The sequence below is a fragment of the Mobula hypostoma genome, chromosome 2 (genome assembly GCF_963921235.1).
Source record: "Mobula hypostoma chromosome 2, sMobHyp1.1, whole genome shotgun sequence".
NCBI lineage: Eukaryota > Metazoa > Chordata > Chondrichthyes > Myliobatiformes > Myliobatidae > Mobula > Mobula hypostoma.
Genome location: NC_086098.1, coordinates 185543407 through 185566365, shown reverse-complemented (window position 1 = coordinate 185566365; position 22959 = coordinate 185543407). Strand labels below are relative to the sequence as shown.

At 41.9% G+C, this 22959-nt stretch overlaps 1 protein-coding gene and 1 long non-coding RNA gene across 3 annotated transcripts in view; one reads left to right on the top strand and one right to left on the bottom strand.

Annotated features, from left to right (window-relative positions):
- LOC134342744 (proto-oncogene tyrosine-protein kinase Src-like) overlaps positions 1-17493 on the top strand; it is a 219770-nt gene extending 202277 nt beyond the window's left edge. For both annotated transcript variants that reach the window (XM_063041250.1, XM_063041251.1), the window contains exons 10-12: positions 318-471; positions 6478-6609; positions 13904-17493. In XM_063041250.1, the coding sequence (XP_062897320.1) occupies positions 318-471; positions 6478-6609; positions 13904-14112 (495 nt within the window). In that variant the 3' untranslated portion in view covers positions 14113-17493. The remainder of the gene's footprint in view (positions 1-317; positions 472-6477; positions 6610-13903) is intronic.
- LOC134342746 (uncharacterized) overlaps positions 11050-22959 on the bottom strand; it is a 49706-nt gene continuing 37796 nt past the window's right edge. The window contains exon 4 of the long non-coding RNA XR_010017088.1: positions 11050-11308. This is a non-coding gene — a long non-coding RNA (uncharacterized LOC134342746). The remainder of the gene's footprint in view (positions 11309-22959) is intronic.

The following is a 22959-nucleotide window of genomic DNA, read 5'->3' as shown; positions in this document are numbered from 1 at the left end:
AAAAGTAACTGTTTTTGAGGGTGGTGGTCCTGGCATGGATGCAATGTAACCTTCTCCCTGATGGGATTAGAACAAACAGTCCATGAGCAGGGTGGCTGGGGTCCTTTATGATGTTACTTGAAATTGAAAAAAATCAATGTTCATACCATTGGGTTATGGACTTCGTAGGAGGAATTCTTTGTATTTCATTGTCTAGAACCTTATAACTGACAGTGCAGTCCTAGAACACAGGGAATTCTGATCCCAGGAAGCTACTAATATATGATACCTCCCTACTTATCTCAAATTCAATGGTATATTAAATATACATTTTTCAGATCTCAGCTGGCATGGCGTACGTCGAAAGGATGAATTATGTTCACCGTGACTTACGAGCAGCGAACATTCTTGTGGGTGAAAGCCTTGTGTGTAAGGTTGCTGATTTTGGCCTGGCTCGACTGATTGAAGACAATGAATACACAGCTCGGCAAGGTTAGCACTGAGCAATTAATAATGACTAAACTGATTCCAATCAATGCCATTTCAGAAGCATCCTGTCAGAATGAATTAATTAAAATTCGTTTATTTTTCTAGCTTCAGCAGAATTTGGGTGCGTGTAATAGAATTGCGCAATGGCTTGAGATTCATGTGTTTGGGACAATCATATTCCCCATGCAGAGTTTTTAAAAGTCCAAGTTTAGAGGGAGAGATCACTGTTAATCATCTTGGGTACATTTTTGTCACAATGTGGTCCAGGAATTGATTTTTAAGATTGCATTGTGTTTCATTGTTCTTGCCTCTGTATCCCTGGAGTTCATCCCTATTTAAAAGAATGTAAAATTTTCATTGCTCGGACCTGCCTCTCAGATTCAGATCCCTGTATTTTTTCCAGTAGTACGCATCTTCTTCACTGTGGTTGTTGAAGTAGATCCAAGACTTGATTTTGCAGTTGTAGTGATGGGGAGCATAACTTAAAAAGTGTATGGTTATTATCCTAGAAGCTGACACCAACTTTCAGATTTCAAGATTCAAGATTGTTCACTGTCATGTCCAGTACATAAGTGTAAAGGTACCCCGCTACAGTACAAAAACAAATAATATAAAGAACACAATAATAATAAAAATGCACCAATAAATATATATGTAAGTTAATATACATTGGTTGTATGTCAATGCATAAGACCAAATTAGGCCATTCAGCCCATCAAGTTTGCTTTGGCATTCCATCATGGCTGATCTATTTTCCCTCTCAACCCCTGTCTTTTCCCTGTAACTTTTGATGTCCTTACTAATCATGAAACTATCAACCCCTGCTATAAATATACTAAATCTGTGGCAATGAGTTTCACAGATTCCCCATCCTCTGGCCAAAGAAAATACCTCCTCTTCTCTGTTCTGAAGGGAACTTCTATTCTAAGGCTGTGCCCTCTGGCCTTCGATTCTCCCACTAAGATCAGTGATGATGCAAGGGAGACTATAGTGTAATGATGGAAAAGGCTAAAACTTCATCAACTTTCCAGTTGCCGCAATCATAATAATGCTTTAATGCTTGATTTACAATATTTCAGTCTTTATTTTTCCCCTTTGTGGAAGGTTTAAAGTATTAGTAAATTAAAACTTGTGCTGTGTTGTTCTTGGTTTGCTGTCTTTGGGAATTCTTCGATTATATTAACTGTTCAGCTGGCCCCATGACTGTATTGTTTCCGGATGTCAGAGATCCCTTTTGAATTGACATTCAGCAGCAACCAGCATAAGAAAAGAGGAAGTCAGCACCACAGAGCTCATCAGATCTTTACCAATTTTTTTTTCAGATTAGCTATGACTGTTACCACAAAATTCAGGCTAATTCTCCTGGTTGTCTGAGTCAGGAAATTTTAGTTTTTCCCACCACTCTGGACTGGAGCTACCTATTCACTATGAAATAAAATCTCATAAAACCAGACCTATCCCATATTCATTTTACTTTCCTCTTTCCTAGGACCCCATACTGCTATTTTGACCTAATATCAAATAGAGTTGCAGAACCCACAAGGTTTTAATAATCCAGTCCATAGTAGCCTCCAAGAGGACCACAAACTTGTCGTAGGGTTTGGAGGCTTGAGTGCCTCAATGACTCGGAGATCTGTGTGGCTGGAGTCAGGGCTTTATGCTCTGGCTCGTGGTAGGGTCACTCCTGCCAAACAGCTCAAAGGGTAAAGGACAGACTAAGAGTGGTCCACCAGTTACGTTACGTTGGTTCATATCATCAATGAGAAAGCTGAATTTTTATTCACCCCAAGGCAATGACAAGCCTAAACTGATAACATTGCACATTGCCTTAAGCCACAATTTCATTTTGCAGCGATGAGTTGATCATATAAAGATTCCACTGTGTGTTATTGTCTCTCTCGCCCCTTCTCTCTCGCCCCTTCTCTCTCTCCCCTTCTCTCTCTCCCCCTCTCTCTCTCCCCCTCTCTCTCTCCCCCTCTCTCTCTCCCCCTCTCTCTCTCCCCCTCTCTCTCTCCCCCTCTCTCTCTCCCCCTCTCTCTCTCCCCCTCTCTCTCTCCCCCCCTCTCTCTCTCCCCCTCTCTCTCTCCCCCTCTCTCTCTCCCCCTCTCTCTCTCCCCCTCTCTCTCTCCCCCTCTCTCTCTCCCCCTCTCTCTCTCCCCCTCTCTCTCTCCCCCTCTCTCTCTCCCCCCTCTCTCTCCCCCCTCTCTCTCCCCCCTCTCTCTCCCCCTCTCTCTCCCCCTCTCTCTCCCCCTCTCTCTCCCCCTCTCTCACCCCTCTCTCTCACCCCTCTCTCTCTCCCCCTCCCCCCGTCTCTCTCTCTCTTCTCCACTACCTGTTACGCTGCTGGCATTTAGGGCAGCAATGAAGGTCCTCCATCTCTGGTGGTGTTCAGGGCTTCCTTCATCGTGTCAGTAGCTCAGTTTCCACTATTAGCAGTCATGCAAGTCCCAGGAATACCGTCACACTCAGATGCAGGTGGATTCTTCACTGCTGTTTCTGTAACAATTTTGTTGTTAGTCCTGAGCTGAACCCCCAAACAACTCTTCATCTGGCCTCTATCCTTTGACCTGTTTGGCATGGGTGACCCTACCAAGCCCTGACTCCAGCCAGCATAGAGCTCATTGAGGCACACAAGCCTCCAAACCCTACAACAAGGTTGTGGTCTTCTTGGAGGGTGTTATGGACTGGATTATTAAAGTCCTGTGGATTCTACAACTACGTTTGATGTTAGGTCAACTGAGCTGTAAAAAATATAACAGATGGTACTTATTTATGGATAAATAGTAATGTGTAAAATAATGAACTGCTGGGTTCCATAAGGGATACTATATTCACATTGACAATTAGGGCACTGTACTTCCCTTTGGCCATGCTGACCTTTAACCTGACCGCTTACCTAGAGAAACATAGAAAGCCTAAAGCACAATACAGGCCCTTTGGCCCACAAAGCTATGCCGAACATGTCCTTACTATAGAAATTACTTAGGGTTACCCATAGCCCTCTATTTTTCTGAACTCCATGCACCTATCCAGGAGTCTTTTAAAGACTCTTTGGTATCTGCCTCCACCACCGTTGCTGGCAGCCCATTCCACGCACTGACCACTCTCTGCATTAAAAAAAACCTTACCCCTGACATCTGACAGTAGCTAATACAAAATCAGCATATTCAACCATGAAATTAAACTGACAGACTCCAAAAGTAGCTGCTTTTCTTGTTTTTTCATACATGTCAGCAGTAAATTCTGAGAGAGCTCATAAATTAGTGAGTAATAAATATGGTCCAAATTGGGATGTGCATCAGTTACCAGATACCAGTTTGGGGATCCTGAGCTAAAAGGCTGAGGGTTGAGTTGTGATCCAGGACTTGGAAACATTCATCACGGCACACTGCTGAGGTGGGGGGTGCTTTCTGAATGCTAGTATGCATAGATAAATAATTTCACAAGCGTTCAACTTTAAGTGAGCTTTTAAAAGTATAGTGCTGATTTATTACTTGTTACATACACTTGTTAGGATGCATTCTCCGGATACCTTATGAGGTAGCCGTAGCTTTCAACCAGGAGCAGATATCATCAGGTGCTTCCCAACCTTCACAGAGTGTTTTGACCCTTAACCATGACACTCTCCAGTTGGTGGCCTGGCAGTGGTGGCTAAATCACTGCCCATCTGCTCCTGGCTTCTAGCTTCCCTCCTCGCGCCTACTCCAAATCCAACAAGAGGCTCGTTCTGCCTCTTCCCCCATCTTACAAGTTGCTTGTTTTTTTTGCTGCTTTCAATCAGGCCCAGAGCTGACAACAACCACCATGCTGATTTGGCTGGGAAACCTCTGCAGCTGATCTCCACAGGGAACAACCATGCCTGCCATCCCTTGTCTTTACACTCCTGTACTAAGGGCTGGTACTTCAAGGCCTTTCTCTCGTGGGCATCTTCCCATCCCTCCTCCCACAGCACAGTCAGCTCAACCAGAATTATTTACCACAGAAAACGTCCGAGCGTAGGGTTGTGTGCACCACATCCAGGAACTGCAGCCTCCTTCCCACATCGACCCTCATCTCCCAAGACCTGACTGTTAGCAGCAGATTGGGCTTTGGTTGCTTGGTTACGAAAGGCCTGGCTCCCCCTTTGCGAAGGTGATGGCCTTCCTCAAATATGTGCCAGCCATCCTCTTCTTGCATCTCTCTCGCCATTCTAGTGTGTCAGCAAGAGCCTTATCATAGCACCACCTATACCGTCCTTGAGTTAGAGCTGTTTTGCACCCGGACAGTATATGAGCCAGTGTCCCCTTTTGACTATAGAGCTTACAGTTCGGGTCCTCTCTCATCCCCCATGTGTACAGATGTAATGGCAAAGGAAGGGTGTCATACACAGATCGCAAGAGGAAGGAAATACGGAAGGACTCCAGTCTCCATAACTCTGCCCATGAGATCTTGTGCTTAGGCAGATCCCATTTTGTCCAGGCACCCTGGGACCCTCGTCCCACTGCCTTTGACATTCGCTTCTCTTCCTCACGGATCCGTACTTCTGCCTGTACCATGTCTCGCCTGTTCCTTATGCTTGCGTTTCCCCACTGCTGGAAGTGAACTGAGCTGAGGCCTTGCCGCCCGACGCAGGGGTTGCCGATGATATCTCGCAGCTTCAGAGAACACACTGCCTGCTCCACAGCTGCGTTGGCTGCCCACTTGCGCCCAGATCTGGTTGTAACATATATGAATGTTTGATAATAAATGTCTATCATTTTTGTCAAGCATTACTTTATGCCACCTATTCACAGGTTAATGTACTCAACAATTCCATCATGTCCAGCAAGGAATCTTAAAAACACTTAATGTGAGTGGGTAATACTGGCAGAGTGGCTGTTGACTGGAGTTTACAACAGTGTCCATCAGGTCTTTATCCAATGATCTGTCACTGTTGAAAATAAAAATGTATGCATGTACAAAGGCAAAATTATGTAGTTGCTAAAAACCTAAATTAGTCTGAGGTCTATCTGCTTGAATGTTAAGTCTGCAAGTCCAGACCAGGGTCTGGAGGTTGAAGGCCATGTGTTTGTGAGTTTGAGAGCCCAGAGCCAAGGACTGGAGGCCCAGAGGTGGCTTGCTCTGGGTTTGGAGGCCTCTGTGTGTGGGGGGAGTGAGAGGAAGGGTGGCAAAGGAGCTTATTTTGATCTTGTGGCTGTTTGTGTTGTTCTGCTGAACATTGTGGGGACGCTGTGGTTGTCCCCGGAATATGTGGCGAAACTTGCCGGCTGTCCCCAGCACATCTTGGGTGTGTTGGTTGTGAAGGCAAACGACTCATTTCACTGTACATGTGATTAAATAAATCTGAATCTGAACCCAAAATTGACGATATTGAAAATAATTGGGTCAGGCAGATAGAGAGAGGAAAATTATGTTAATTCTTCATGATGATGACCACACATCAGATGAAAGTTGTATGCTGTAATATTTTTAATTCTAAGTAACCTTAATAATGGAAGAAATACTGTGCCTGCTTTTCAGTGAGTGTAGTGCAGAATTTATAGATATATAATTGAGTAGCCTCTGTAATAACCTCATGGAAATTAATCTGTGAAATATTCTCAAGTAGAATACATAAGTCTTCCATATTATCTCAATCCCTTAGTTAACTTGACTTCTACTGTTCATAAATCTGTTTCCATATCCCTACGGAATCGTTTGCCCTTATGCAAATATAATTGAAGAGAATTATATCATTTGCTGCAGCATTGTTGAGTTAAATAGTTTACAATACAAAGTGGTGTAATTGCTCCCAGTAAATATGTAAATCCTATGTGGCATAATATTATACAGTTGTGCAGAGTCCTGCCAAAGGGTCTTGGCCCGAAACTTCGACTGTTTACTCTTTTCCATAGATGCTGCCTGGCCTGCTGGGTTTCTCCACTATTTTGTGTGTGTTGCTCAGATTTCCAGCATCTGCAGATTTTCTGTTGTTTGTGGTAGGAGATTACCTGTTCATTTCTTTTCTTCACTTGCATTCATGTGTTACAGGTGCGAAATTCCCTATCAAGTGGACGGCACCGGAAGCTGCACTCTATGGACGGTTTACTATCAAATCTGACGTGTGGTCGTTTGGAATTCTGATGACTGAATTAGCTACAAAGGGCAGAGTACCATATCCAGGTAAATCCTGAAGTACAGAATAAATCTCCTGGTTACTGAGTATTAAACAATTCTTGTGGAATGTGCACAGTCAGCAAACTCTTTTAGAATCAGAATTAGAATCATGTTTAATATCACTGACATACAGAATGCCATGAAATTTGGTGTTATGTGGTGGCAGTACATTGCAATACATAAATAAACTATATATATAAAATTATTAAATTAAATAAGTAGGCAAAAATAGTGAGATAGCGTTGATGGGTTGGTTCATAGTCCATTCAGAAATCTGATGGCAGAGGGGAAGAAGGTGTTCCTAAAATGCTGAGTGTGTCTCTTCTGGGCACTCCATTTTCAGAAAGATATGAAGGTTTTAAAAAGAGCAGAAGAGATTTTACATAAATGAGCCTTGGGAAGTGGAACCTTGGCTATGTGGGTAGACAGGAGAAACTCTGATCATTTTCCTTGGAAGAGTTTGCAGGGAGTCTGATACAGGAGGTTATAGATCTACTGTAGGTGGATGGACCAAGAACTAGAGAACGAAGAATGAAAGTGAAAACCAAAGATTCAAAGTACATTTATTATCAACCCTGAGATTAATCTTCCTGCAGATAGCCACGAAACAAAGAAACACCATGAAAGAAAACATCCAATGCGCAAAAAAAAAAGACAAATTGTGCAAACAGCAAAAATTGAGCGAATAGCGCACAGAATATTAAACATCAAACAGCAGAGTCCTTGAAACAGTCTAGGAAGGTTCAGTTTAAAAGTGACATGAGGAAAAAAATATATTGAAGTAAAGTGTGATTTGGTTTAGAATGCACAGCCAGGTGTAATAATGGAGACAGTTTCAAGTGTAATATTGACCATGAGGCTGGATAATTATATGAAACAAAGTAAATAATTTGCAGTATTGTAGGGAGAGAATGAGGGTGTGGTGTTAGTTGCATTGCTCTTACAAAGGCATTTATGCACTAGGTAGACCAAATGGTCTTGACGCCTGCTGTGTTCCATGTTCGAGAAAATAAGACCATAAGATATAGAAGCAGAATTAGGCCATTTGGCCCATTGAGTCTGCTCTGTCATTTCATCATGACTGGTCCATTTTTCCTCTCAGCCCCAATCTCCTGTCTTCTCCCCGTATCCCATCATGCCCTGACCAGTCAAAAATCTATCAACCTCTGTCTTAAATATATGTAAAGACTTAGCCTCCACAGCTGCCTGTGGCAAAGAATTCCACAGATTCGCCATTCTCTAGCTAAAGAAATTCCTCCTCATCTCTGTTCTAAAAGGACACCTCTGTATTCTGAGGGTGTGGCCTCTGGTCCTAGACCCTCCCACCATAGGATACATCCTCTCCACATCCACTCTATCAAGGCTTCACCATTCGATAGGTTTCAATTAGGTCACCCATCATTCCTACTTCATTCCATGCTAATTGTAATCAGTTATAACCAGAATCCATTATGTAATTTTTAAAAATAAGTTGCTCATGGATATTGGAAACAAAATTTGCATAGAAGTCTTTTAAATCTGTAAATACGGGGTAAGAAATAATTGAGGTGCCAAAGCAGTCACCACACTTAAAGGAATTAGAGCAAAACGCAGAAGAAGTAAGGAGTGTAGATACTATCTTTGTGGAATGTTCTGTCTACTAAATCATACAAAACTAAATGGCATAAAAGTGTCAGCAACTGGAATTATTTATCAAAATTTGACGAATTGTACCCAAGACAGGTTCCTGTACCTTTCTTGCCATGGGACTGGCTGTGGCCAATTGCAGGAACATTTTTGACACGTGTAAACTCATCTGAACTACAAATGATGCACAAATAGTTTCAATTAGAGACTCATCAATACCCACTATATTGATAAATTACTATATTTTAACAAAGATCTTGAGTTGGTGAGCTCAAGAAAGGCAAGGATTTGCTCAAGCTTCTAGCCATGCTTGTTACCTGATCCTTGCTGTGTAAATTTTGGATTTAGAATGGAGCAAACTCCACTCCCTTGTCCCTGCTTCTTTACCAAGACTGGAGGAACAATGGCAGTCTGTGACCCAAGCAATATGGCAATGCCTTTGGGGGTGGAATTAAAAGTTCACTTGATAAATGCTTTTGTAGGTTTATCTCCTAAAATAGAGCTAATGTTGACAGGTTGGGCAGGGATAGAACGACTAATCCATCAACCTGCTGGCATTGCACAACTATGATGATTTAAACAGCGTGATTCACAACACAGCCGCCACCCAGTGACCGTATCATACCTAGACTCTGACTCGCTGAGTAAACTGAACAGATGTAATTTTTTAACTTCAGACATTTATAGGTATGGCCACAGATCTTTACTCTCCTTATATACATGGCATGTTCACCACACATTAATTAGGTGCAATTTTTCTTAAATTTATTTCTGAAAAATGGAGGCACAAGATTCTGCAGATGCTTGAGCAACAAAGTCGAAACACATGCTTATTCTGAAAAACATTTGTTTTGACATCTTGTAGTTTGTTGGTTTTCAGTTTAATTTATTTCATTTTTCTTAAACTGGTAGCTTCACAACAAGTTTTGTAACATCCACATGGTTCTACATCAGAAAAAGTGGCATTTTTGGTTTGAGAATGAGTGTCCCAACAGATAGTGACTGTAGTGTGTTACCCATTCATCAGTGCTATGGTACGCACAAACAATTCAGACAGCACCTACAGCTACCCAGTCAAGTTTTGTCTGTATCATCAGAATCAGGTTTAATATCACTGGCATATGTCGTGAACTTTGCTAACTTGGCAGCAGCAGTTCAATGCAATACAAGATAATAGAGAGAAAAAAACTGAATTACTGTAAGTGTGTTTGTGTGTGTGTGTGTAAAATAGTGCAAAAAGAGAAATAACAAAGTAGTGAGGTAGTGTTCATGGGTTCAATGTCCATTCAGAAATCAGTTGACAGAGGGGAAGAAGCTGTTCCTGAATCATTGAGTGTGTGCCTTCAGGCTTCTGTACCTCCTTCCTGTTGGTAGCAATGAGAAGAGAGCATGTCTTGTGTGATGCCACATGAGACTCATCGGTTATTAATTCTTGGAACTTGTGTGGATGCTGCAATTCCTCTAAGAAGCTTTGACCACCTCAACGTTTGTGCTTCCGCAAGCTCAGAGACTGAGCTCCAAGGCATCAGTCTTGCATTCCTGGAGGCTAATGAGATGCATGGACTTTTGCTCAACATCTACAAGACCAGAGTACAACATTACAGCCTGATTCACTGTTCCTTTTTGTTCAAATACACTTAATAGAATTATAACAGTTTAAGTGATGGTCCAGAGAGTTAACTACTTGATGGATTTTTTATAATTTATTGCAGTTTTGTACCTTGTGGAGAGAAAGGATTTTACATTTATATAATGCCTTTTCATACAAATCGTGTTCCATTCGATTAATAGCCTTTTATGAAACAGCATGAATATTATTGGAATTAGCACAGCAGGCAATTAATCTGCTTCCGAAATTCATATACCTGGTTAAATAATTAAGTGTCTGTAAGTGGCCCCAGTACAGTTCCCCAATCATTCCACAAGATTTCTGAATGGTCCGTGAACCCATGAACAGTACCTCACTATAAAAGCTTCACTTTTTACCCTTGAAGGCAGCCTGAGCAGTGGGGCAAATAATGTGCGTCAACAGGGGATAGTCTTTGGATGGACATTGTCTGTTTATTATATACAGTATGTGAAATACAAACTAAGCACTTTGACGGCTGGCTACTTAATAGTCTGCACTGAACTGCATCTGACCAGTCATTACTTTTAAACCCTAGGAGAGCGCAATCAATTCACAGACTATAAGTCGTCCTGATTCATGCTGATTGCTATTTGCCGTAAGGCTGAGGAGATATCATAGTGTTTGTCAGTGCTCCGTTTAATATATTTTTAGGATTAATTGTTAATTGCAAGTTTATAACTATTGTTCTTCCCACCACAGAGAAGTATTTTCTGGATGTGGTTTGGTTGGTTATTAGTCATCAAAGCAATTTCACAGAGTGACCCTTTCTGCCCTTCTCTGCCGGGCCATTTACTTTAATGGAGTTGCTGCGATAATCCCTGCTCCTCCCACATGTGCGTGCATCTTGTTCCTCATCCAAGTATTTAACCCTTTCTATACTTGGCCAGTTTTATTCCTCTTTTTAATACCCCTGCTCTTTACATGGGTACTTCTGTTATGCTGCTGCTGCTAAGTTAACAAGTTTCACGTCACATACCGGTGATAATAAATCTGATTCTGATGTTCCAGTAGAAAACCTTAATCCACCGGCTGGCTTCCAAGATCAAACACATTGCTGCTTCTCTCTCACTCTCTAGTCTGCTGCTGCAGTCTTTAGTCGGCCGTGATGTTTAATTTTAATTTTGAATACAACCAGCGCACTTCCACTTCACCCAGCACACAGGAATTGAACGAGGAATTGCTAAATGTCATTTAGGTAGGTGATACCAGTAAATTATCAGTGATTTAGCTCACACAAAAAAATAAGGTGTTCATAGACACCAGCTTGTTCAAACTAAATTTATTATCGAGGTACCATGTACAACCCTGAGATTCATACTCAATAACTATTGTCCGCAGCCCACAGAACGTCTCCAAGGTTCACTGGTGCCATCTTGGATCTATGAAAGTGCACTATCAGTGGTCAGATGACTTGCTGATGTAATCCGATGTAATAAGCCACTTGGAGAACTGGAATTTAAGAATATATCTGCAGTTAGCATTCATTTCTACATCAGAATCAAAAGCAGGTTTATTAGCACTGACATGTGTCATGAAGTTTGTTCTGTGGCAGCAGTACAGTGCAATATATAATAGCTGTAAGTGACAATAAGAAATATATATTAAGAAAAGGTACTGCAAAGAGAAAGCAAAGTAGTGGAGTACTGTTCATGGGTTCATGGACCATTCAGAAATCTGGTGGAATAAACTGTTCCTAAAATGTTGAGTGTGTATCTTTAGGCTCCTGCACCTCTCCCTGATGGTATTAAGGCAAAGAGGGCATGTCCTGTGTGGGGAGGGTTCTTCATGATGAATGCCTCCTTTTTTTTTGAGGCATTACCTTTAGAAGATGCCCTTGATGGTGGGGAAGCTAGTGCCAATGAGTTTACATGAGCTAGGCTTACAACCCTCTGCAGCTCCATACACTGATGTCCATTGGGTCAAGATCACCATTTCCACTCTACCTCTCCTCTGTCTCTAAGATTGCTTCTTCAAAATCCAGATGACTAAAAACAGAAGTTCTCATCAGTTACTGAATCCTCATCACAAACTCCCTTTGCCAGCCACACTGATTCAGTTCCGTTCCATAGTGTTTGAAACCAAACTAGGCTGTTCACGACCTAACCCTCATTTTATAGCCTGTGATAGACCACTCAGACTGGCTTTATTGACTATCCCCAGTTCTTCTCCAGCTCATTCACTGCTGAAACTCTCTTCCATGTCTTTGTCATCTCCAGACTGGACCATTTCAAGGCAGTTATCGCCAGTCTTTCCTGTCCTCTCAGCAAACTTAATCCTCACTCCATCCGGTACCAACACCATCCTGAATCGGGATGGATAACTTCACTCACCAAAACACTGAACTGATCACTGAATGTAATCTATGGGTTCATTTTCAAGTACTCTACAACTCATGTTCTCAGTATTATTTATTAATATCACTATTTGTTTTTCTTTTGTATTTTCAGTTTGTCTTAGAACGTAGATCAAACAGTACTGCACAGGAATGGCCCACAATGTTGTGCCAAACCAATTAAATTAGCAACCAAATGACCACACGTAAGGCTGCTTTACAAGCTATGAGCCCATGGTATCACATGAAGGATTCTAGCATGGATGAAGCATTGGCTGATTGGCAGGAGGCAAAGTGTGGGAATAAAGGGCTAGTGGTGTTCCACAGGGGGCTGAGTTTGGACCGTTGATGATAGAGTTGATGGATTTATTGCAAAGTTTGCAGATGATATGAAGACAGGTGGAGGGACAGGTAGTTTTGAGGAAGTAGAGAGGACTTAGACGAATTAGGAAAATAGACATAGAAATGGCAGGTGGAATACAGTTTTGGGAAGTGAATGGTCATGGACTTTGGTAGAAGAAATGAAAAGGTCAACTATTTTCCAAATGGAGAGCAATACAAAAAAAACTGAGGTGCAAAGGGACTGGGAGTCCTTGTACAGGATTCCCTAAAGGTTACTTTGCAAGTTGAGTCTGTAGTGAGGAAGGCACTTATGATGCTAGCATTAATTTCAAGAGGATGTAATGTTGAGACTTTATAAAGCACTAGTGATACCTCACTTGCAGTGTTGTGAGCAGTTTTGTGCCTCTTATCTTAGAAAGGATGTTCTGAAAATGGAGAGGGTTCAAAGGAGGTTCATGAAAATGATTCCAGGATGGCTTATCATATGAAGTGTGTTTGATGACTCTGAGCCTGTTTTAACTAGAACTTAGAAGATTAAGAGGTGACCTCATTGAAACCTATCAAATGGTGAAAATGTTTGATAGAGTGGAAGCCGAGAGGATATTTCCTATGGTGAGAGAGTATAAGGCAAGAGGCCACAGTCTCAGAATAGAGGGGCGTCTTTTTAGATTGGAGATGAGGGGGAATTTCTTTAGCCAGTGAGTGGTGAATCTTGAATTCTTTGCCATTGGCAGCTGTGGAGGCCAAGTCTTTATATATATTTAAAGCAGAGGTTGATAAATTCTTGATTGGTAAGGGCATGAAGGGATATGAAGAGAAGGTAGGAGATTAGGGCTGAGAGGAAAATTGGAGCAGCCATGATGAAATGGTGGAGCAGAGTTGTTGGGCCAAAAGGCCCAATTCTACTCCTATATCTTATGGTTAATTGGAAAACCAGACAATGCTGATTTAATATTCATTTGGGTGTCTAGTGTGGGTGCGAAGAAATGGTGTGAAAGTTGTTTGTATTTCAAAGGAAGCATTGTACATACATTGTAAGTATATTGTCCTTTGATCTTTAGTATAAAAAATGTCATATAATATTGGGTTGAGCTGGCCTCTTTGCCCAAAAAGGGTCTCAATATGATGTCTGCTGTATCTCATTTTGTTGAATAGAAAGACTACTTCATATTTACCAGTTGCGTCTCTCTGGTGACTTTACTAGATTACAGAGAGGAACAGAATTCTTCAATTCTGCAGGTTTCAAATTGCAGCATTTTTTGTTGGTTTTGTTATAATTTTACAGAGAATGAAAATCTACTCTACAGCAGAGTGGCTGAAAGGTGCTAACACTTCACCTCTTACTCATGTCAACTTGTTTTGATTGACAGGAATGGTAAACCGGGAGGTCCTGGATCAGGTGGAACGTGGTTATCGAATGCCGTGCCCGCCCGAATGTCCCGAGTCCCTCCATGATCTCATGATCCAGTGTTGGAAGAAGGAGCCAGAAGAGAGACCGACCTTTGAGTATTTGCAGGCCTTCCTAGAAGATTACTTTACTTCTACAGAACCTCAGTACCAGCCAGGAGAAAACTTGTAGGCCCAGTCACTGGAGGCAGCATTGGAGACCGTGTGCAGCTAGAAAAATGCAAAAATTCAATCAGCCTAGCTGCACGTCGCCCTTAAATCGGCTTAGTAACTGGAATTCCCGTGCACTGTGCACTAATTCATTTTTGCATATTCTTCCACAGTGTATAGCTAATTTTGTTTATGAGGCACTATAGATATTTAATTTGAATTTCAACACCTATTGATGGGTAAGGTTCTGACTAAAGAGGTAATGAAGAATTTCCTTGTGCAAACAAAGGCAAAATACCAAATAAAGAATTCTGTCTCCTTAATTAATTTTTAACCTCTCAAACCTATTGACTGTCCCTTCTATAGTTTACCTACAAAAATAAACCTAGAATGATATCTTTACAGCAGCATTTCCTTCTAAGATTGGGAAAGTATAGTAATCCAACTAAGGATTAAAACACACTAGAGGTCTATCATGCTTTTGGTGACAGACTAGTTAATCTAGAGAAAAATGTTCTTGTATACAATTTACTTAACTGGAAATTGCAACAACATTAGGACATTTTGCACATTTCCTTTTTAGTATTTTTGGTATAACATGCCTTTATTATTATTTATATTTTAATCCGTATGAATTGTAGAAAACTAATTCTGATTAATATGATGGTAAAGCCTAAGTATTTCAGTGTTTTGTCTCCCCTGCAGTACTTTATGTATATAATGTTTTTTTTTGCTGATGAGAGGAACAAAAACATTGCATAAGCTGCCATCTTTTATGACTTGATATAGCAATAATGTGATCAAGACAATGAAACATTTTGCTGTTTCTTAAGAATAATAAGTGAGTTGGTTGGCTTTCAGAGATAGTACTAATTGGTTATAGCAGGCATATTAGGCAACCATGATAATCGCATTGTGGTTTCAGTTGAATATGTGTGTGCAAACCCAAGCCCATTGTAGTAGGTGTCCTCAGGACTGCCATCTAGTGGTCAACGTGAATATATGAGACAAGCAGTTCTGTTTTCCAGACAGAAATAATGAGGTGCCAAACATGAATGCTTATTACAGATGCACATTTAATGCCACTGGATATATGAAATTTTGCAGAATACTATGATAAAAATCTTTTTATTGCAAATAAATCAGCCTCAATAAATATTCGCTTAGTTTGAAGCCAAACATGTACATATTTGGCCATTGTTATGTGAATATTAAAATATGCATTTGTGTGAAAATCCTTTGTCCTAGCGATGTTAACCCATTCATTTTAAACCTGTTAACATTGTTAAAAAGGAATTGCATACAAATCCATAAACTATTCAGCGCTAATATTTGCACAGTGGGATTTCAAGACCCTGGATTTTAAGGTGATATAAGTATTTTTGCACAGGCTGTAATATATATTCTGTTTTGCACACTTCAGCAGGATTGCATTGTAGAGATTTTCTCACTCCCTGCAGAATGTCTGAAAACATGTTTCACTGGGTGTTGAAGGTTGTTTCTCTGATGGGCAATGACAAGTTACTTCTATGATCATCAACTTATTGTTGATAGCCAAGTAAAGGTCAGCTGAGGGAGTCAGGCATGGGAATTGAGCGTCAATGGACACTATTGCTATGGGTACAAACTATATATATTGGACTGCATTAGAATAGCAAGGATCTGCTGTAATGCAAAGATAGGGGGAAATCATAACTTTATTGATGGCTCTTTATTGAATCACTTATAACTTATGTGCTGTATCAAGACATTTATAAAGTTGGATCCAAAGAGTTTTGTTACCATAAAATGCTGTAATGATCTATGATCCAAGAAGGCTGCCTCATTTCCCCACAAAAAAAACGATGTTCCTCCTGTTAATTAGTTCTTTTTTAACCTGTGTTACCTTAATTCCTGAATTCCACTGCAATAATTTCTGATCAGAATAGAGTTTTAGCCGTATCTTCACTGGTAATTGTTAATATGGTCAAACTAGTGAATTAGTGGCCACATTTTGTCTCCCTTCATAGCTGCCTTCTCAAAAAAGCAAACTGGTTTCATGTGTGTTGGGAAGAACAGGCTCTGCCTTCAGTTCTTCAGATGAGCACAAAGATGGAGATTGAGATGGTGAAATGAATAGACGACAAGTGAATGATCATGTGAAAATTCTCCCAACTTCCTCATCATCAGCTGAATAATCTTGGCTCTTAATTCATGCAAAGTGAATTTTAGCTAACATGCTAACGTGAGTTCAGCTTGAACAGCACATTAAGTGCTCTGTTTCCTTTTCAGGCTGACTATCAAGCTAACAGTAATCAGTGCATGAGAGTTCAAATTTTGGAAAATATAGGCAAGAAATGGTACAATTGAAAAATCTTGCTAATAATCCTCTCTGAATTCCTAATGAGTGTGAATAATTTGTTATTCATTAGCTAATAACTGTAGTTGGTAATGCCTCTTAAATCACAGGCCTATCTCTTGTCATTGTCTCACTGTGATCAAAGACTGCACAGAATCTTAAGGATGCATTTGGAATGACACAATGTGTGAGGGGAAAAGAAAAAGGAAGTTTGTACTGAATTGAGGAAATGCTTTAGCTAGTTTGGTGAATTGAGAAACAAAGACACTGGAGTCAAATGGTGGAATAGGTTCAGTCAGTCCTTTGTATATAATATAAAGTATTACAAAATTTCAGAGCAAAATGTATGCTGTTCAAGTTTTCACTTTCCAGCTGCAGCTATTGCAGGGCGGCACGACATCGTAGTGGTTAGTACACCACTCTACCAGCGACCCAGGCTCAATTCCCGTCGCTGTCTGTGAGGAGTTTGTACGTTCTCCCCGTGACCGCGTGGGTTTCCCCCACAGTCCAAAGATGTACTGGTGGATAGGTTAATTGGTCTTTGTAAATTGTCCCGTGATTAGGCTCAAGTTGAATTAGGTGGTGCTGTGCGGAATAACTCGAAGGGCCTATTCCGCTCTGTATCTGAACAAAAATAAAAATTGGCAAAACAGCTACTAAAGTGATTTTCATAAATTCTCTTTGAAGCTCTGTTTTTTAATTATCTATGAAATTTCATGTTGTTTCTTTATGAAAACAATGAATTGTGTATGCAATATTTTGTTATGGTACTTCAGACTTATGATGTACACATTCCCATGGCCTGTGCAGAGAATATATTGATTTTCAATTATGAATCAATTTTTTTTTACAAAAAATGCAATCTTTGCATTTTGAAACCTTAATATTCACCTTTATATATGTATTTCCACATATTTCTGCTGTGTATAATTATGTTCGGGTGTAAGCTCTTTTGTAATTTTGGGGAAGGGTGGGGAGTAAGTTCTTTTTTGCAAATTCATGTTCCATTTTTGTGCAATTAAAGAAAAAAAATTAAACTACACTGATGTTACCACTACTTTTTGCCTGTAGAAGAAATATCACAATGTTTACTGTGTCTGATAATGGAAGTATTAATGAGCAAAAGATAGTAAGAGCAGAATTTTCATTCAACATGCTTGTTCAGCCTCAGGCCTTGTATCTTCTTTTCCAGTTCTCACAGCCCTCAATTCCCTGAGCTATCTACTTCTTCTTTAAAACTCTCCAATGTTTTAGCCTCTATAACTCTCCAGAATAAGGAAGAAGTTATCTTCCAGGCACATTTTGAACTCTACATGTACAGTTTTTCAGGTTCAAGTTCACGTTTATTGTCATTCAAATGTTCACATGTATGGGGTCGGTGTTGGGACAGCTTTTTATGCTGTAAATCAATTATTTAGATGATGGCCAAGTTTGCAGATGATATGAAGATTAGTGGAGGGGCATGACTTAGATTAGGGTTGTAGGTTTGGGGAAGAGGCGGAATGAGCCTCTTGTTGGATTTGGAGAAGGCGAGAGAAGGGAAACATAGAAACATAGAAAATAGGTGCAGGAGTAGGCCATTCGGCCCTTCGAGCCTGCACCGCCATTTATTATGATCATGGCTGATCATCCAACTCAGAACCCAGCCTTCCCTCCATACCCCCTGACCCCTGTAGCCACAAGGGCCATATCTAACTTCCTTTTAAACATAGCTAATGAACTGGCCTCAACAGTTTGCTGTGGCAGAGAATTCCACAGATTCACCACTCTCTGTGTGAAGAAGTTTTTCCTAACCTCGGTCCTAAAAGGCTTCCCCTCTATCCTCAAACTGTGACCCCTCGTTCTAGACCTCCCCAACATCGGGAACAATCTTCCCGCATCTAGCCTGTCCAATCCCTTTAGGATCTTATACGTTTCAATCAGATCCCCCCTCAATCTTGTAAATTCCAACGAGTACAAGCCCAGTTCATCCAGTCTTTCTTCATATGAAAGACCTGCCATCCCAGGAATCAATCTGGTGAACCTTCTTTGTACTCCCTCTATGGCAAAGATGTCTTTCCTCAGATTAGGGGACCAAAACTGCACACAATACTCCAGGTGTGGTCTCACCAAGGCCTTGTACAACTGCAGTAGTACCTCCCTGCTCCTGTACTCGAATCCTCTCACTATAAATGCCAGCATACCGTTCGCCTTTTTCACCGCCTGCTGTACCTGCATGCCCACTTTCAATGACTGGTGTATAATGACACCCAGGTCTCGTTGCACCTCCCCTTTTCCTAATCGGCCACCATTCAGATAATAATCTGTTTTCCTATTTTTGCCACCAAAGTGGATAACTTCACATTTATCCACATTAAATTGCATCTGCCATGAGTTTGCCCACTCACCCAACCTATCCAAGTCACCCTGCATCCTCTTAGCATCCTCCTCACTGCTAACACTGCCACCCAGCTTCGTGTCATCCGCAAACTTGGAGATGCTGCATTTAATTCCCTCATCCAAGTCATTAATATATATTGTAAACAACTGGGGTCCCAGCACTGAGCCTTGCGGTACCCCACTAGTCACCGCCTGCCATTCTGAAAAGGTCCCGTTTATTCCCACTCTTTGCTTCCTGTCTGCTAACCAATTCTCCACCCACACCAATACCTTACCCCCAATACCGTGTGCTTTAAGTTTGCACACTAATCTCCTATGTGGGACCTTGTCAAAAGCCTTTTGAAAATCCAAATATACCACATCCACTGGTTCTCCCCTATCCACTCTACTAGTTACATCCTCAAAAAATTCTATGAGATTCGTCAGACATGATTTTCCTTTCACAAATCCATGCTGACTTTGTCCGATCATTTCACCGCTTTCCAAATGTGCTGTTATCACATCCTTGATAACTGACTCCAGCAGTTTCCCCACCACCGACGTTAGGCTAACCGGCCTATAATTCCCCGGTTTCTCTCTCCCTCCTTTTTTAAAAAGTGGGGTTACATTAGCCACCCTCCAATCCTCAGGAACTAGTCCAGAATCTAACGAGTTTTGAAAAATTATCACTAATGCATCCACTATTTCTTGGGCCACTTCCTTAAGCACTCTGGGATGCAGACCATCTGGCCCTGGGGATTTATCTGCCTTCAATCCCTTCAATTTACCTAACACCACTTCCCTACTAACATGTATTTCGCTCAGTTCCTCCATCTCACTGGACCCTCTGTCCCTTACTATTTCTGGAAGATTATTTATGTCCTCCTTAGTGAAGACAGAACCAAAGTAATTATTCAATTGGTCTGCCATGTCCTTGCTCCCCATAATCAATTCACCTGTTTCTGTTTGCAGGGGACCTACATTTGTCTTTATCAGTCTTTTCCTTTTTACATATCTATAAAAGCTTTTACAGTCCGTTTTTATGTTCTCTGCCAGTTTTCTCTCATAATCTTTTTTCCCCTTCCTAATTAAGCCCTTTGTCCTCCTCTGCTGAACTCTGAATTTCTCCCAGTCCTCAGGTGAGCCACTTTCTCTGGCTAATTTGTATGCTACTTCTTTGGAATTGATACTATCCCTAATTTCTCTTGTCAGCCATGGGTGCACTACCTTCCTTGATTTATTCTTTTGCCAAACTGGGATGAACAATTGTTGTAGTTCATCCATGCAACCTTTAAATGCCTGCCATTGCATATCCACCGTCAATCCTTGAAGTGTCATTTGCCAGTCTATCTTAGCTAATTCATGTCTCATACCTTCAAAGTTACCCCTCTTTAAGTTCAGAACCTTTGTTTCTGAATTAACTACGTCACTCTCCATGTTAATGAAGAATTCCACCATATTATGGTCACTCTTACCCAAGGGGCCTCTCACGACAAGATCGCTAATTAACCCTTCCTCATTGCTCAAAACCCAGTCCAGAATAGCCTGCTCTCTAGTCGGTTCCTCGACATGTTGGTTCAAAAAACCATCCCGCATACATTCCAAGAAATCCTCTTCCTCAGCACCTTTACCAATTTGGTTCACCCAGTCTACATGTAGATTGAAGTCACCCATTATAACTGCTGTTCCTTTATTGCACACATTTCTAATTTCCTGTTTAATACCATCTCCGACCTCACTACTACTGTTAGGTGGCCTGTACACAACTCCCACCAGCGTCTTCTGCCCCTTAGTGTTACGCAGCTCTACCCATATCGATTCCACATCTTCCCGGCTTATGTCCTTCCTTTCTATTGCGTTAATCTCTTTTTTAACCAGCAACGCCACCCCACCTCCCCTTCCTTCGTGTCTATCCCTCCTGAATATTGAATATCCCTGAACGTTGAGCTCCCATCCCTGGTCACCCTGGAGCCATGTCTCTGTGATCCCAACTATATCATAATCATTAATAACAATCTGCACTTTCAATTCATCCACCTTATTACGAATGCTCCTTGCATTGACACAAGCTGGAAGCTGGAAGTCAGGAGCAGATAGGCAGTGATTTGGCCACCACTGCAGAGTGTTGTGGTTAAGGGTTGAAACACTCCGTGAAGGTTGGGAACCACCTGATGACATCTGCTCCTGGCTGAAGGCTACGGTTACCTTTAAGGTATCTGGAGAATGCACCCTAACAGGTGTATGTAACAAGTAATCTCTGGTTTGTACCAGTGGCTTCTAGGAAAGACTGGATGGCAACCGAGGAAGGTCGGTGACGCTGGAGAGACAGCTGACCACTAGGAAAGACTGGCACGGCTCACAAGGCTAGCAACCTTGTGGGCAGCACTTACAAGAGGGCATCACTCAAGCTACGCCTGAACACGAAGAGCAATACCCCCAGAGTCTCCCCCGGGGTGGGGGCACGGGGGGGGGGGGAAGAGAGGATGAGAGACTCAATGGGATGGTCATACCAGCAACGGCCAGGACAGGAAACACGACTACGAGGAAGCTAAAGCAAACAACACTGACAGGAGAGGAATTCACGGTAAGGTATCATTGTAGGAAAGTCCGCAAAAACATCAGAGGGCTCAAGATACACCACAGCAGGTCCAGATGTGGATCGATGGTGACCCAAGTGCAGCGCACGGACTTGGTGTCCGGTGAGATGAAGGAGAATTCCAGCCAGGAAGCACCCCACAGAGCTGAAGATCTCTCCGCACTTGAGTCACCACAGCACCAAACAACAGACCAAGTGAGTTCATCGGCTACCCCAGTCCATTTGTCAAGGAAAGACAGGATCGAATGGCCTAGATTGTTGGACAACAGCACCTGGATGCAGTTCGATGATGATCTAGACAGCATACTGGAAGTTGCCTCAGCAGGTCCAGTACACAGAAAAATCGACTCACTCACAGCCATAGCACACAATCTAGCTAAGGAATGATTTGGCCCAATGGAGCAGAGAAGCCAGCCCGAGTTACCGTGGCAACCAAATAGGAGGGAAAGGGAGGTTCATCGCATGAGAGGCAAATTAAAGACATTCAACAAGAGGTTTAAAACCGCTCACTGGCTGAAAAAGAAGGAATCAAGGACTTAACCAGTATACTGCGGGAAAAGCTGTGCAAACTCCGGAGGGCTGAACATCTATGACAGCAAACAGGGGAGAAAGAGAAAAGGCGAGCGCAGTTTGTGAGAGATCCATTCAGCTTCACCAGGACTCTTCTCGGCCAACAAAGATCTGGTATACTATCCAGCTTGAAGCCAGAGGTAGAGGAGTTCCTGCGGGAGGCACACAGCGACCCACGGAGGGGTCAGGGACGAGGAACCAATCGGGCTGTGCGTAGACTGGAAAATCCATCAATTGAACTGAATGTGAAGGAGCCTACACAGCAGGAAATCCAGGACATCATCCAGAAAGCTAAAGCATCAGCTGCTCCAGGCCCAAGCAGCATACCTTATAAGGTGTATAAGAAATGCCCAAAACTACTTTGGAGGCTGTGGAAGGTCATGAAAAAGATCTGGGCCAAAGGTACTATTCCATCAAATTGGAAATTGGCAGAGGGATGCTTTATTCCAAAGGAAGAGGATTCTTCCACAATTGCCCAGTTTAGGACAATTTCCATCCTGGATGTGGAATGTAAGATTTTCTTTTCTGTGCTCTCAAGAAGGCTGACTTCTTACATGACGCAGAACCGCTATATCAGCACATCCATCCAGAATGGCAGTATTCCAGGCTTTTCAGGGTGTCTGGAACACACCTCAATGATTAGCCATTTGATCCGTGAGGCCAAGCAGAAAAAAGACGACCTAACAGTTGTCTGGTTAGACCTCGCGAACACCTATGGGTCTATTCCACATGACCACATCCTAGAAGGACTTGACCACTACTACATCCCAGTGGCTATTTGAGACATAATCACCAGCTACCTAGGAGGATTAAACTCAGCCCATTTCACAACTAGTTGGCAGGACCTCCAGAAGGGGATTCCAACAGGGTGCACCATCTCCCCCACCCTATTTATTATGGGAATGAACCTCCTAATATCAGCAGATGTAACCCACGGCCCAACGCTGGAGTCGGGCATTGTTCAGCCAGCTGTATGAGGGTTCATGGACGACATCACTATAACAACT